General features: G+C 32.7%; 1 protein-coding gene across 13 annotated transcripts in view; it reads right to left on the bottom strand.

Moving 5' to 3' along the window:
• Positions 1 to 14,347, bottom strand: part of LOC105321179 (complexin) — a 37,507-nt gene that overhangs the window by 9,516 nt on the left and 13,644 nt on the right. For 3 of the 13 annotated variants that reach the window (XM_011419402.4, XM_066067866.1, XM_066067868.1), the window contains 3 exons: positions 5,745 to 5,883; positions 3,064 to 3,075; positions 1,489 to 1,664 (listed from right to left, as the gene is read on the bottom strand). In XM_011419402.4, coding sequence (XP_011417704.2) covers positions 1,489 to 1,664; positions 3,064 to 3,075; positions 5,745 to 5,799 — 243 coding nt within the window. In that variant the 5' untranslated portion in view covers positions 5,800 to 5,883. Of the gene's footprint in view, positions 1 to 1,488; positions 1,665 to 3,063; positions 3,076 to 3,856; positions 4,059 to 5,744; positions 6,072 to 10,288; positions 10,446 to 10,864; positions 10,884 to 11,174; positions 11,295 to 11,329; positions 11,564 to 13,456; positions 13,602 to 14,347 lie in introns of those variants that run through there. The other 10 variants (XM_011419408.4, XM_066067870.1, XM_011419403.4 and 7 more) reach the window with 10 other exon arrangements.

Below are 14,347 nucleotides of genomic sequence, written 5' to 3'. Positions count from 1 at the left end.
TTGTTTTCTGGCATAGCTATACAATCAAAATACAAAATAAAATGCTAATGCTGCAATACCTATACTAAAGAAGCCAAATCGTTAGTTACAGTATGTCTCAGACAGTCTGAAACCGTCCACAGACGGACATATTGCAATCCATGCAGCAATGATAACACTAACGGAACAAAATCAATATGGAGACTGTCCAGTCATGGTGATGATGTAATCACTGTAATTAATGCTTCATGTTTATCAATATTACATTAGTTGGGATTCAATGATTGATTAAAAAGTAACAGGAGCCCTACAAGCACAGTGTCTCCCTCTAAAAACTTGTATATAATATACCATATAGTGTTCAAAAGCTTCTCATAAATTTGAGATTCTTAGTTCGCCTGTAGGCAAGATCATTCTTTCATAGTAAAAATGTTATCCAATGAATATGACCGATTTGCAAAATGTTAAATTCAGCACCTCAAAATCAAATTAAAATAAATACTTTTGTTACTTTTGTAATTATTTGATAATATAAATTTCAAAAACGTAAATTTGGTCTTCTTTACCGATTTAGCAGTTTAGACAAAGGTTAAATCCATCAATTTTGCTAATGCATGCAATTATACTGCACATCTTGACCTCTGGAGAATTCAAGAGGTGATAGATTGTGAGAATGGCATACTGACTTTTTGCCAAGAATTGCATCAACTCCCCTGAGAGGACTCTGGAGGTCCTGCAGCAGTGATCATGCAATGGGATAATGACACACACTGTAAATTTCTCTTTACAGGCAACAAAAGGATGAAGGAAGAATTTTTCGAACGTAAACATAAAAAAAAAATTGCAATTGTTGACTGATGGTACAGTTCAAAGGAACCAATTTGTTGTAAGCCCTGGAGCACAGCTTTATGTGTATAGTCAATTAGTACACAGAAACTATCCAGCTATCCCCACTTCCTTTTCCCCTTTTCATTCTTGATTTTGAGGACATATTAACGTTTTCCTGAAGCAGACATCAAACAGGGAATGAATAACTGCATAAACAGATACTACGGTAGTTGCAATAAAAATCAACTTCTAAATTATTTTTACATTCATCAACCTGGTGCCTTTTTAGACAAGAGTAATTAACCATCCATTTATGACATAATTACTTTTCTTGCATCATATGGTTAAAAATGATGTCTTATTACAGTAATTTGTTCAAAAAGTTGCAAATTGATTTGTTTTACATACTGAGTTTTGCTTTCTATACTTTTTATCCATACATACACTTGTGATCTGTTACAAAGTAAGATTATATAACTTTTCACCCAGCTCTTGATCACTTCCTGCTTAATGGTCTTTTATTTTGAACGAGACTTAAACCAAAGGCACCACTAACTCATCTGCCACGATATAGTTTCCAGGGACGATCTTTCTATCACCCCTGTTATCTAAACCTACGAGTTTTATGGCTTACCTTATCTCGGATAGACGTTATCTAAACCTATGAGTTTTATGAGTTACCTTATCTCGGATAGACTGCCGTAGTTCTTCGCGTTCGGCCTCTGCCTTTTCGTGCTTCTCCTTGCGCTTCCTCTCGGCCTCTCTCCGCATTTCCTCCACCTCTGGATCCTCCCCTCCTCCCCCAGCATCTTCCTTGTTCTCCCCCTCCCCCTCCTTGTCCCCTCCACCTATGGCACCTGTAAATATCACAACTCCCGACTCAGTAACTTGTACACAGTAAAAATACAGTAAAACGGGGTATAGCGAACACGTTAATAATCAATTGACGGTTACAGTGAAATGAATTTCATTCCCTGTGATTTTATTACATGTTGTAAACTTGAAGAATATAACGAATTATGCTCATAGCAAAGCAAAATTGCCCGTCCCTAGCAATTCGTTATGAGCGTGTTTTACTGTACAATGATAAATCCTCTTCTTGAATGACTTAATGTCATGAAATACAAAACACAAAACATGGGTAGGAGAATCAAAAATGATTGCTGAAATTTATAAATTTTTCTGTCTCTATTAAGGTCCTCAGTGGAATATTGCAATACAAAGAATCACTTTTAAACAATGTAAAAATGTTAAATGCAGAACAACTATTGTACAGGTATTTTTTAAAGTTAAACAACAATTTTAAATTATTTTTACAAAAATTTCTTGGTGTCAAAACCAATTATATTCAAAGACACTACACTAGTACTAAAGAAGATATTTATTTGTTAGTTTATTGCTAGCAGTTATGATAACTAGAGAAACTAGCAAAACTAGCTACCAATTAATGGTTCATCCTTAAATAAAGAAAATTGTGAAAAATATTTTGGAAAACACAAAAAATGCATTCAAAAATTTAATGTTATTCTAATGTAATTTTATAATTATATTTCTAGTTTGAGATTTTTTTCTTTGTTAATTCATTCCTGGCATAAAGCTTATAACCAAGTGAACAGCAAAAACGAGTGTTTTCGGCCATTGATTTATTGAACTACAGTGCTATAAAGAGGCTACAATGAGCAGGCTCGGAATCCCTACAGTTAGTCAACGCTCACCAAGATTTATTGCATTCTAGTGTTTATAAGGCAAAAAGGACACAAAATGGAAGCTATAAAAGATACCATTCTTGTTACCAAATCAGAAACAGGCTCTTATCAAAGTTCATGGGAGGAAGTGTTTCTTTTTATTCAAATTTTATGCATCGATCTCCCTTTCTTTGTGTATATCTGACCAAGAGCATTTCATATTCCATTAATGCCAATATGAAGCAGAATTGAGAGTGTTTTATTAGTATATGTAATTATTAACTATTATAGACACCATGAGAAAGGCTATAAAGGTACTGGAATAAACCAGCTTTACTAAAGCCAATGTGATTGCAAAAGCATGTTGCATATAACTATAAAACATTCAATACATTGTGATAAAAATGTACTGTATATGATTTTCATTGCATATCATGACTTAAATATAAAAATATTAGTATGTTCAAAGTATCTCAACCATTCACCAATGTATGGGATATATAGGTTTGGTACTCTTTGTTAAAGCTGGATAATATGTTAAGTTTATACAAAGCAACTCATTTGAACTTACCACTGAGTTTATCTACAATTCATTTCATTTGACAATCAAATGACAGTGATTTTATCAATGATAAACTATTAAAATCTAAATAAATGCATATTTTATGATTAAATATGTTATAATGCATGACTACTGTAAATTCCTTATTAAACATGAGGAATAAATATCCACGTAAAATTGCGAGAAGCACACCTTGCAGATTGTAAAATGTCACTTCAATTAACTATTAGGAAATATGATAAAAAGTTGGCATTTGCTATTTAATATTCATGCGATTTGGCACAAAACAATAGACTTGCCAAATTTAAAAGTACTTGCTTAAGATAAGGAATCTACAGTATTTTGTGCATGATGAAATGTCTTTATACTGATTCAAATACAAATGTCACACCATGCAAAATGGCTGCTAAATATTCAAAGTAAAAATTGCTTTTAGAACAACACTGAATACAAATGTTAAAAAAATAAAGGTTCATGTGACAGTAAAAAAAGTAGATATAAATTTCATAGATCTTGTGCCACTAAAAAATGTCATAAAATAAAGCACATCTGCAAAATGCCAATAAAACATATCTATGTTTTAAATTGAGCTTAACAAACCTATCAACAAAAGAAAGTCAAATGGATTAGACTTAATATAAGTCATACTCTTGATATAATCAAATGATATAGAAAAATAAAAGAGTGTTGAGTGAGCTAGGTGATATTTTAAAACTGTCACTCATAACTATACTGAACAAAGGTGGAAACATGCTAGAAAACTGTAAGTTTCAAATCATTGTGAGCACATGAGTAAAATTACCAGTTACTTGGGACCACATATCTTTTTCTTGTTATGGCTCAAGTTGTTCAGTATAATTATGTAGTTCACAGAATTCTATCTTCTGGTAAAGCTGTTTTTGATGTGGCTTTTGAAACAATTGACTGAATTTTCCACTATAATTTTGATGGTATTTATTTTTTTGGTTGGTTCTCAAGTGTACAATCTCAGGCAAAGAAATTCACTGAAATACAAAATTGTTCAGTTATACTCTGAAAACTTTACAATTCATTTAATATTTAGAAAAAAAACTCACTTATTGTATTTCTCTAGAGAAGTCACACTTTAAGATATAATTTTCTACAATATTCAACACTTGATTGCTTCAATATGGGAAGGATACCACCAATGCAATCAATTTTTGATATTACACTGCAATTACATCATTTTTAGAATTTTATGCACAACTATTGAAATGTCAGACTAGGAGTTTTTGCATAAAAAAGAAAAAATGAATTACAGTTATGGATACAAAATTGACTAAAACCTGTGATTACTTCAATTGTTTAATTAATATAAGAATCTTCTCAGAGCTGTTCTCAATTTGTAATTTTAAGTTTGCTTTATTCATGCTAAGAAAGTATTTGCAAGTTTCCCTTTCAGTAATTAATACAGTCAAACTTCATTTTCTTGAACTAGATGGAACTGTTTAAGAACTTCAAGATATCAGAGTATTCGTCATATTGAGGATAAAATACTTAATCTTTGATATATCTAATGAAATCAAGATATTAGTGTTGGAGAATGTATTATCACAAACCAGTCCTACAAATGCTTCCAGAATATCTTTTAACATAGCTGACATAAATTGGGACAATCATAAATTCACTAACTATTTAACATTGGCAAATAGAGAAATATAGTTAATGCGTTTTAGTTGATATAATATCACAACGAGCTGTGTAATGATAATAAGTAAATGTATTTACATTTACTCTGATAACCTTCAGTTCATATAAAAAAATTTGAGAATCAGAAGCTTCTTTAAAATAGTTACGGTAATTTTAAAGAACACACATAAAATGTTCAGTATGAGTAATAAGACATTAACGCAAAACGTTTACAAGACAATAGACAAAAAATCACGGAGGCGATGCAAGGAGCTATAAACTGTAAACAAATTACAGAGTTGTCCACTGAGCACTGACTTGATTGGCCATCAATGACAAAACACATTAGCAACACATCCATATAGGAAGCGCTGATGTGAAAGTTAACAACACTGCAGACAAACATCAAATACATGTACTGCCAACAGCCTTATTTATGCATATTTGTACAAATTTCAACATACAATAACAGGCTACTTCACAAAGGGCACAACATAGGATCAATATTCAAAATAAAAACACAATTATTTGACTAGAATCTTGTCATTAATTTTTCTATAGGAAAATCAAGTTTTTGATTGGAAACGTATTAGCCACATGCCATAGAGCAGATCAGTTTAAGCAGGTTGTTGGCAGTTATTATCAAATCACCACAATTTAAGTCATCAAAATCCAGCTCATGTTTTGTATAGTGGAGCATTTTGAAATTGCCAATTTGAAAGCACCCAAAAAAAAAAGGAACTTAAAATAGTCAAGTTATATTACATCAATCCAAAGTATTTAATGCAAAAACAAATAACCTTTTATCCCACTAATTTATATACATACTACACTGTATATGCAAGAAAAAGTCTTAAGCCTCCATTGTAATGAAAGAATATTGAGTTTTGTTGCTGATAGTTTTAAACTACTGAGTCAATGATAGTACCGGTACATGTACTTGCATATTTTCTTAATCATGTTCGAAGGCAAAGCAATAATGGTTGACAAACAACACCTTTTAGTTACAAATGGCCTTTCTTAACCAGGAACTTTCTTACCTTTAACTGACTTTAACTGGTTGCCAACCATCTGCTTAGCAATAAATGCTGCCATTTTAGGTCCGTTGCTCTGCTCTTCTCTATGGCAACACGGCTACTCCTGTTGAATCTCCTTTGAACATCAGCAGCTAGCGAATCTCTGAAAGTGAATGAAACATGTTACAGGATGGTCGGTCATACATTCCCTTAAAGCCTCATTCCTGCAGACTTTGTTTGTCTTCTTGCAAGAAACAAACACAAAATGAAATCAATGAAGCTCTCTGGCTGAGTCGGTACTGTGTGGATGACTAGGACGATAAACAACTGTCCAGTACACGCTCGTGTTTAGCATTCACTGAATAAAATGTCAACAACTCTATCAATATATTTTCATTATCATATTCTGTACTGGATAACACTTTTGCTCAAACAACCATAGCTATACCATTACTGGCAAATGTCTTTGGGTATTCAATTTTTTACAGTAATGGAACACTCAAGCAAAACCTGCTAAACAGTTTGTCTCTCTCTCTCTCTGCAGTCCATCCAAAGAGAATGTACATATATTGACGTACATGGGTTTGATTAAACATGAAAGCATCTTTCATTACTACAGAAATATAATAAGCCTGAGCTCTGAAGGGTTTCCAGTCATTTTCTAATTCTTCGTTGCTCATGATATTGCTTCATAGACAACTACATATAGGCCCTTATTGTACTACCAGGTAATTAATCAAATTGAATTTTTTTTGGGCAAATTATTCCTACTTTACTGTGCTGTGACCTTTGTCAAATTATGTAATCCCATTGGTAGAATTTTTAAAATCATTATTTAGGATAATAATCTGTTCAATGGTCCTCATATTGAATCCTATCTACGCTTGGAGACAATTATGCTGTGGCTGCATACAAATGATAGGTTGGCCATCATAATTTTTGAAATTCAATGTGGAAACGTCAAAAAGAAAAAAAAAAGTAAAATAAGTGGAACTTGATATATCAAGTAGAAGCTGTTACAGTTTTTACACTGTGGTTCAATCAAAATTTACATCAATCACCCAACACTCATAACGTTATTAACAGTCAATTTACTAAAACATAAACTTTATGTAATCATATAAAACAAATACATATTAAGCTCTCTTCAGAAATGAGATTTTTGGTGGAGGATGCGAGATGAAACAAAGCTGCAATGTATTATCTCTTAAACATGATACATAAATTCAAACCATTACAGTGATTGAATAAATGATGAATTGTGTGATATTAAACAAGATCAATTCCCATGAGAATGAAACCCAAACCATTTTGGCCTAACTTTTTTCAGCGAAGCACAGACTTTCAAAAGATTTTATCAAAATGGCAAGAATTCTTGTGGGTAACAACGTAACAATTTGGTCTCCCGAGAGAGAACAGCCTACAACTTAATGGTATAACCAAGCTTCCATAATCAATTGATGGTTACGAGGGAAAGCTGTCAGGACATATAATGCATCCATAAGCCAGGACCCAGAGAGAACTCGATCAATAGAAAACATGCAGCGTCCATACCATTTCTTGAAACTAATTCAATTGAATGCCGTAATCAATACACATTGGACACTTAGAAACTGACAATAAGGAACCGCGTGACACATTCTGTTAAATTAATGGCATTACCAGTCACCATGTGTTAGAGATGAATTTCTGACTATTCCAACCATCGGTGGAAAAATAAAGAGAGGTGATTCGGCATCTCAAAATACCATATCAATTATAAATACCTGAAGTTATGGCTATCAGACACCAGAGATAGAGAATTACAATTTTTTATTCCTTTCTCACATATATTCACCAAGAAACATCAATTAAATGCTTCGGCTTTGTCTAGACAATGACGTCAAACTGTTTTCTGAATTCCAATCTGGAGATGTTGTTTAATTGCCCATTAATGACCAGATTTTACAAATCCCCTCCTTAAAAGCATCTGAGGATTCAGTTTAAGTTTTAATCTGCAATTTTTCTGCAATTAAGGAAACTTAAGTTTCGATTTCTTAACAGATATTCTTGCAATTTATACCCTTGATGAAAAGGACTGTTGTTTGTGTAAAATGACATGAAAAAGAAACACGTACATGCAGAATTTATATCTTAAAACTTATCGCTTTACAAATAAAAAAACTCCCAAAAACAGGAAGTACCAATAAGAGCATCTTTATACTATCATTATCTTTGGGGGAGGGAGGCCTTATCTATTTCCTTTTTTACTAAAAAGGTTTCTGCAACTTTGAAAAGTAAAGAAACCTGAGTGACCCACTTATATTTAAATATTGAGATGAGATCGCTATAACAGTAAACAGTAAGATTTTTAAGATGGCCTATCCAGTTTCTTAACAAATGTCAATTAATGAAACACAATTCTTCCTGGAATCATCTATAAATAATGTCCTCTTGTCTCTTCATTGATTTTGGTAACATTGTATCTACATAATTGCTGCCATTTTGATCACAAAATCCATATCTGTAGCAAGCTCCAAATTAGTTGGCTCTCAATATATTGAATTTTAATACAAATCTTTTCTAAAACTGAACAAAGAATCTGCCCTCTATTGTTATTCCAGCAATTAAGCTATATATAGCCTTTCAAATCTTTGCACTGTAGCCTTTCAAATCTTTAATTTACACTGCATTCTTGAGAGAAATGATAGCACCGCTGTACAAGAATGCATATATTCACCCACTAATGAAGGCGATACGGTTAGCTTATCATCACCAGAATGTACGTAAATGACTTTGGTATCCCCTGATCAATAATGCTAATCAAATTGTTTGCTTTTTTGTCGGCTTGTTTTGATAATGCTTCAGCAATATAGTACTTTGACATCGCAGCCTTTCGAATCCCTAATGTGATTTTCTTGTGTTTTGAATTTTGCTAAGGCTCTAGTTAATTACCTGGTAGTAGGATTACATGTTAGTAAATGTATGTAGAAATGCATTGGAAATGGTTCGAAAGCATGTGACAGGTTCTCATACACTATGTGCATAGCAAATCATAAATCCCTGTATTGTTTAATACATGCATCAACATTGAACTCTGACAATTGATGATGCCATTTCTCAGAATTCTAATATTAAGAACATAAAGTCATTAGGTTACACAATAAATGAGACATGTGTTCATTTTGTTATCAAAACTTTATAAACCTGGATTATGTGATCAAAGCAGAAATATCTGTTTGGGTTCAAAAGATTTAAAAATATTTTTCAATGATAATATATCATTTTAATTCCCTGGTTTAATTTGAATATGCCTTCAAAAGTTAAATGTTGGTATCTTTTATATTTACTTTTTTAATAACGAGAATAAATCCCATAAAACCGTCTTAGATCATCAATAAAATTTGATGCTGGCAAAAAATTTCAGCTTCTACAGTATGTGCTTGCTATTTAATTCTCACTTTATATTGTTTCTACTACTTAATACATCATTCTATGAGACTCTGCATGATGTGTGCCTTAAAAGGAAAAATTCACAGAAAATGACAAATTGGATGCCATTTTTTCTCCCTTTCTCTCATGCTCTTTATGCATCAGATTGCCTGCCTAGAGGCAATCAAATGATTTGCTAATTGTGGCAAAATCGATGCACCACAAAACACCCCTGTTGTCACCTGAATAAAAACATTGTCAACAATCATTTCAAAGACGTCTTTGATATCCTTCTGGCGCAGTTCATTTCACCACTCACAAATTACGCAGCAAGCTCTCGGTAATCTTGAAACAAAGTCTGATCATATTGGAATACCCTCTGTCATCTTCATTCATTCTTGATATCAAATCAGCAGGAGTATATGATACTTTCAGGTTATGTTTCACAACCACAAACCCATATATAGCAAGGCTTAGTTAATGAAGAAGAACCTCTCCCGTTAATCATTGTTCTAAGTCTTCAAATTAAATTACATATACTAGCTAGAATATCAGGGAGCCTGCTGTTCAATAAGACAAATTTTATCCCAGTTTTAGAGATAATATATAGAATATCTTACATGAGAATATTTATACACCTATTCAATTCTTACCAGGAGATTAATTAGATGGAGTTAGATGAAATAACCTTTATGGACCTCTTAATTAAACTGTATATTAACTATACCTCAAGTTGAAACCATCAAATTCTACTCTTATTAGTTATGTGATTCAATTCTAGGAATATCAAACCAAATAGTGACAAGTTCTACCACAAATAACAATTTTATTAAGGTTGATAACACTAGTTTTTTCATCAAGATACATTGTATTTCTATGCGAAAGCAATTTCCATCCATCTTATACAAAAACTCAATCTGTAATATGATATCATTTAAAAGTATTGTGGTATCTATATTTTCTATCATTAAAATGAAATACAATACTATTTATTATCAACCAAAGGTATGACTACACCCACATCAATTATATTTCTTACCCTAAAAAAAAAATAAACCACATACTTGCAAGTCAATAAATAAATAATCAAGTTGAACATTACAGAATGCACTCAAACATTCCAAGGCGAGAATTAGATTACATACATGTAATTTTACCTGAAATTTAAAGGTTGCACTCCTTTTTGAGACTTTGCTAATTACAGCCTCATCAGGGTCTCTCTGACTCTTGAATTTGACCAGCTGTCAGTCTGACTTCCATGTATCTGTCTGAGTTGACAGATGGGAAGATATTTTCACATTGATCTCTTTTAAATCAATACGACCAATATTCAGGAGTCCCTGTTAAGGGTGCCATCGACTTTCAACTATGAAAGCTTTAATTAATTATTCATCAGCAGATTTTTAGTTTGTGCCATTAAAAACTATCTATATTGAAAACATCACGGTGCATGCCTGCACTGAACGTGATGCATCCATGCAGATCTGGCCTTCATATAATTAAATGTGGCTAATTAAACAGTATTCTTTTAACGAATATTAAACTAAATTTAGCTGCTGCACCAAAACTGATGAAAAATAATATAAAAGAGTGCATATAACTGTATGCAAGAAGCCTCTTTTATTTATAATCAAGAACAAGTTTCTTTATGAAAATGGGAAATACAGGTCAATAAAATGGTTGCTTATTTGCATTAATTGCCACAGATGATACAATCTTTAAAATAAGCTAACCCCAAACTTCCTGTTAATATACTTCTCTGTAAACAATCATTTTGGCTTTTACATTATGAAATTCTCATCCTGGTCTCTTTCATATTACGTCAGCAGTTGTAATGTAACAATGGAGGAGGGATTGGGGCTGATGAAGTTTGGACAGCATTAAACATTAATATACCAGAAATTTCAAACCAACATTAAAAATCATATATGCATAATTTTTTTATCAAATTAAAAAATACTGACTGACAAACATTTGATTTAAAGATGCATGTACTTTCAGCGAATATTTTAAAAAAAATTCTCAAACTAACAAATTCCATACCTGCTACATGTAACTGCACCTAACTGGCTACTGTATCTACTATGCATACAAATTAACCACTGAAAACTCTACCAAAGGCCACAGATACAAAGGCAATTCACTTTAGAACAGTTTAAAAAGCATTTAAGAAACTTGCCAAGAAAAAAAAAACTTACTTGATTTTATATTGCTGTGATAATTCCCAAAAACATGAAACAAATTAGAACAGACTGCTCAAAGTGTGTAACTAATATGAAACCTAGTATTGTGATCAATACACAATATTGCAAATACACTCAGGGGGCTACCAATCAATAGGGCCTCTAACGGGAGCTTCTACTTGGGACATTGAAGGAGGCAGTTCTACACAATAGGAACCTCAACAGCAATCAATTCACTGGATACAGTAGTATTTTGTACTGCTTCATGGCTCAGAAACCAGACCATCTAATCGAAAATAAACATGAAGATCGAAAGTTAGCGGAACATGAATTTCTACTCAATTGGAGGCGCTCTTTCAAAATTGGGATCTATTACCAATTCCAACCTATGCCTCTATGAATTATGAGGAACAATTTATTTCACATCATATTCTATCTCCAGGAGGTTCAGAACAATGGACTTTATTGATGAAGGGTTGACTGGTGATGTTTCAAGCTATCTGAATAATTGACATACCAAATGAAAGATAAACTATTGCACAATGAGCAAACAATGTTAAATATTTAACGTTGTTCATGAAGGAATATCAATACACAGCCCACTGTCTAAATTCAAATTATATTATATCATGTAAAAGTATACTCAGTTACTGTAGAATCATTAAAATTCGTGGGGGCCAATTTTCGTGGACTGTTGGTTTTTTGCTTATTATGGGGATGTAATTTCATGGATGTGTTAGTTTTCAGTTTTAAAACTCTTTCAAAACTTATTTTCGTGGAGGACATAAATTCGTGGGGGAGGGCTACCCACGAAAACCATGAAAATTGGGCTACCATGAAATCTAATGATTCCACAGTATTAAAAATTATAATATGAAATATGAGAGAGAGAGAGAGAGAGAGAGAAAGAGAGAGAGTATGGAGGGGGGGTTAATACATTCATTAACCATACAGGCTGTAGTAAAAGAATTATGGGTTGCATTACAGAGAAGTCACGAATCTTCCAATATTCGTTATGTTTTATGTGCACTTTGCCACATCTGTCTCCTTCACATAATTTCATTAACAATTCAAGATTTGACAACTGTGCATAAAATATACATTTATTTTTATATTAATCAATAGTATCACACAATACATTGAATCAAATATTTGGAGCAGCCAATATAAGCTTACAAACTTTAGAGAAATTGAATACATTGATTGTTATAATGCTTTAGCACATCACCTGATCAGAAAAAAGGTGACAGATATGGAGAAGAACACATATATTTTTGATTGGGCACTCCAAAGAAAAGTCTGTAATAAATTATAAATAAAAATTACGATATTTTATAAGATGAAAAAGATTTATCTTTTAAACTTATTAATAATGATATTTTTAGTTTTTATCTATTTTATGACATCGTCTCTACTCAAACTTTCTCTGAGATATAAAAAATTGCAATGGGGTGGGGGTAGGGAAGTGGGGTGGGGGATAATTGAGGAAGAAATACAGTGATAAAACTCAACCTTCAAGACTACATTGGGAAAGATATTACTGACATGTGTTTACAGCTTGACCTGTGAAGATCAAATTTGTCTGTCAACTGTGTATGGAAGTGTTAAATGTGCTAGCTCTTGGGTGCTACAGAACTGAATATATGTACAACAAAACATCATCATACAATAATAAAGCTTTAAATCAATTTTTTGAAATCTCATTACTATACAAAGCAAATGGTATTGCCACTCTCTCTAAATAAAGAGAGCGGAGCAAGAAGATGTTAGACTGCATGCAGTCAATATACCAGTACTTTCTGTACATGTTTTAAATTCAATTCTATTAACAAACACCAATATATGAATTACACGTAATAAAGAAAATAAAATGCGAACTCATTCAAGATCTACACTATATTATATCCTAAAGGAAGCTGGCAATCGAGAGCTCGACATGAAATTTGCACCACTCTGAGACACAATGTAGGAAATCAAATTGTTGGGAAATGACATAACACAGGGTCTACTGCACACAACATTACAAATCAATCAGATGAGATTAAATGTCAATAAAGTCATAATGCCAGTTTGGCTTGGAAAAAAAGAAGAGGAATTAAGGCCTGGAATTACAATGGTAACTCGGATATACGCCATACCCACCTGCAGAATTCCAATAAAAAGCCATCTTATGTGTGGCTCCTGATCGCATTAGCCGTGTTCAGATACTCCTTGTACTAATTAGTCCATTGATTTTACTGGGAGAGAGGCAGTAAAAAATCCATTGCTCACAATCTTTCTATATCAAATTCTGCAGCCACAGCTTAATTCTCTTATTACATTTTGGTTGATACTAAAATTGACAGTATTCAAATTTTATAAGACAGTCCATTAAACCCTTATATGTATTTAACCTAACTCGATGCCATTTCTCGGCTACAAAAAATTGCTTTGTCATGGCAACCATATGTATTTTGCTTGAGAAAGAATGTATAGATACTGTAAATTATTCATCAAGTTTTTCTAGTATCAGATCAACATGAGAGAGTAAATTGTTCTTGTTTAGGTGTAACTGGCTCAACTGCAACATGAAGAAATACCCAGGATACCTCATTTCTTCACACTGTGGCGACTTCGTTTTTAATAATCTGTTAAACAGGATTATGTATTCTGTGGTAACCAAAATTATCTGATATTCCCAGGAGCAAAACAACATCATGAAATGAAAGGCAAACTAACAAATAATTACTGAAGAATGCCAGCAAAACACATTTCCTCAAACATCTCATACAGTTAAATCATGACACTTTTAACACCCAAGAAAAGAAGAACGTCTCATTTGGAGCCAAAAGGTTCTGGATGCCTGGAATGGTAAAACAATTATAGCACTATGCCTGGGGATTGTAGATCCACTCCTGGTCACCAGCCGTGTAATGATTCAACATGATTAGGAAAATAAATCATTCACAAGTAAATCTGATCAGCAGTCACACCAAGTTGAAATCCTTCTCTTTACTGGGGGGTAATAGCTAGTGCATATGAACTGGATTTCTA

The sequence above is a fragment of the Magallana gigas genome, chromosome 8 (genome assembly GCF_963853765.1).
Source record: "Magallana gigas chromosome 8, xbMagGiga1.1, whole genome shotgun sequence".
NCBI classification, from domain to species: Eukaryota; Metazoa; Mollusca; class Bivalvia; order Ostreida; family Ostreidae; genus Magallana; species Magallana gigas.
This window is presented reverse-complemented; position numbering and strand designations above follow the sequence as displayed.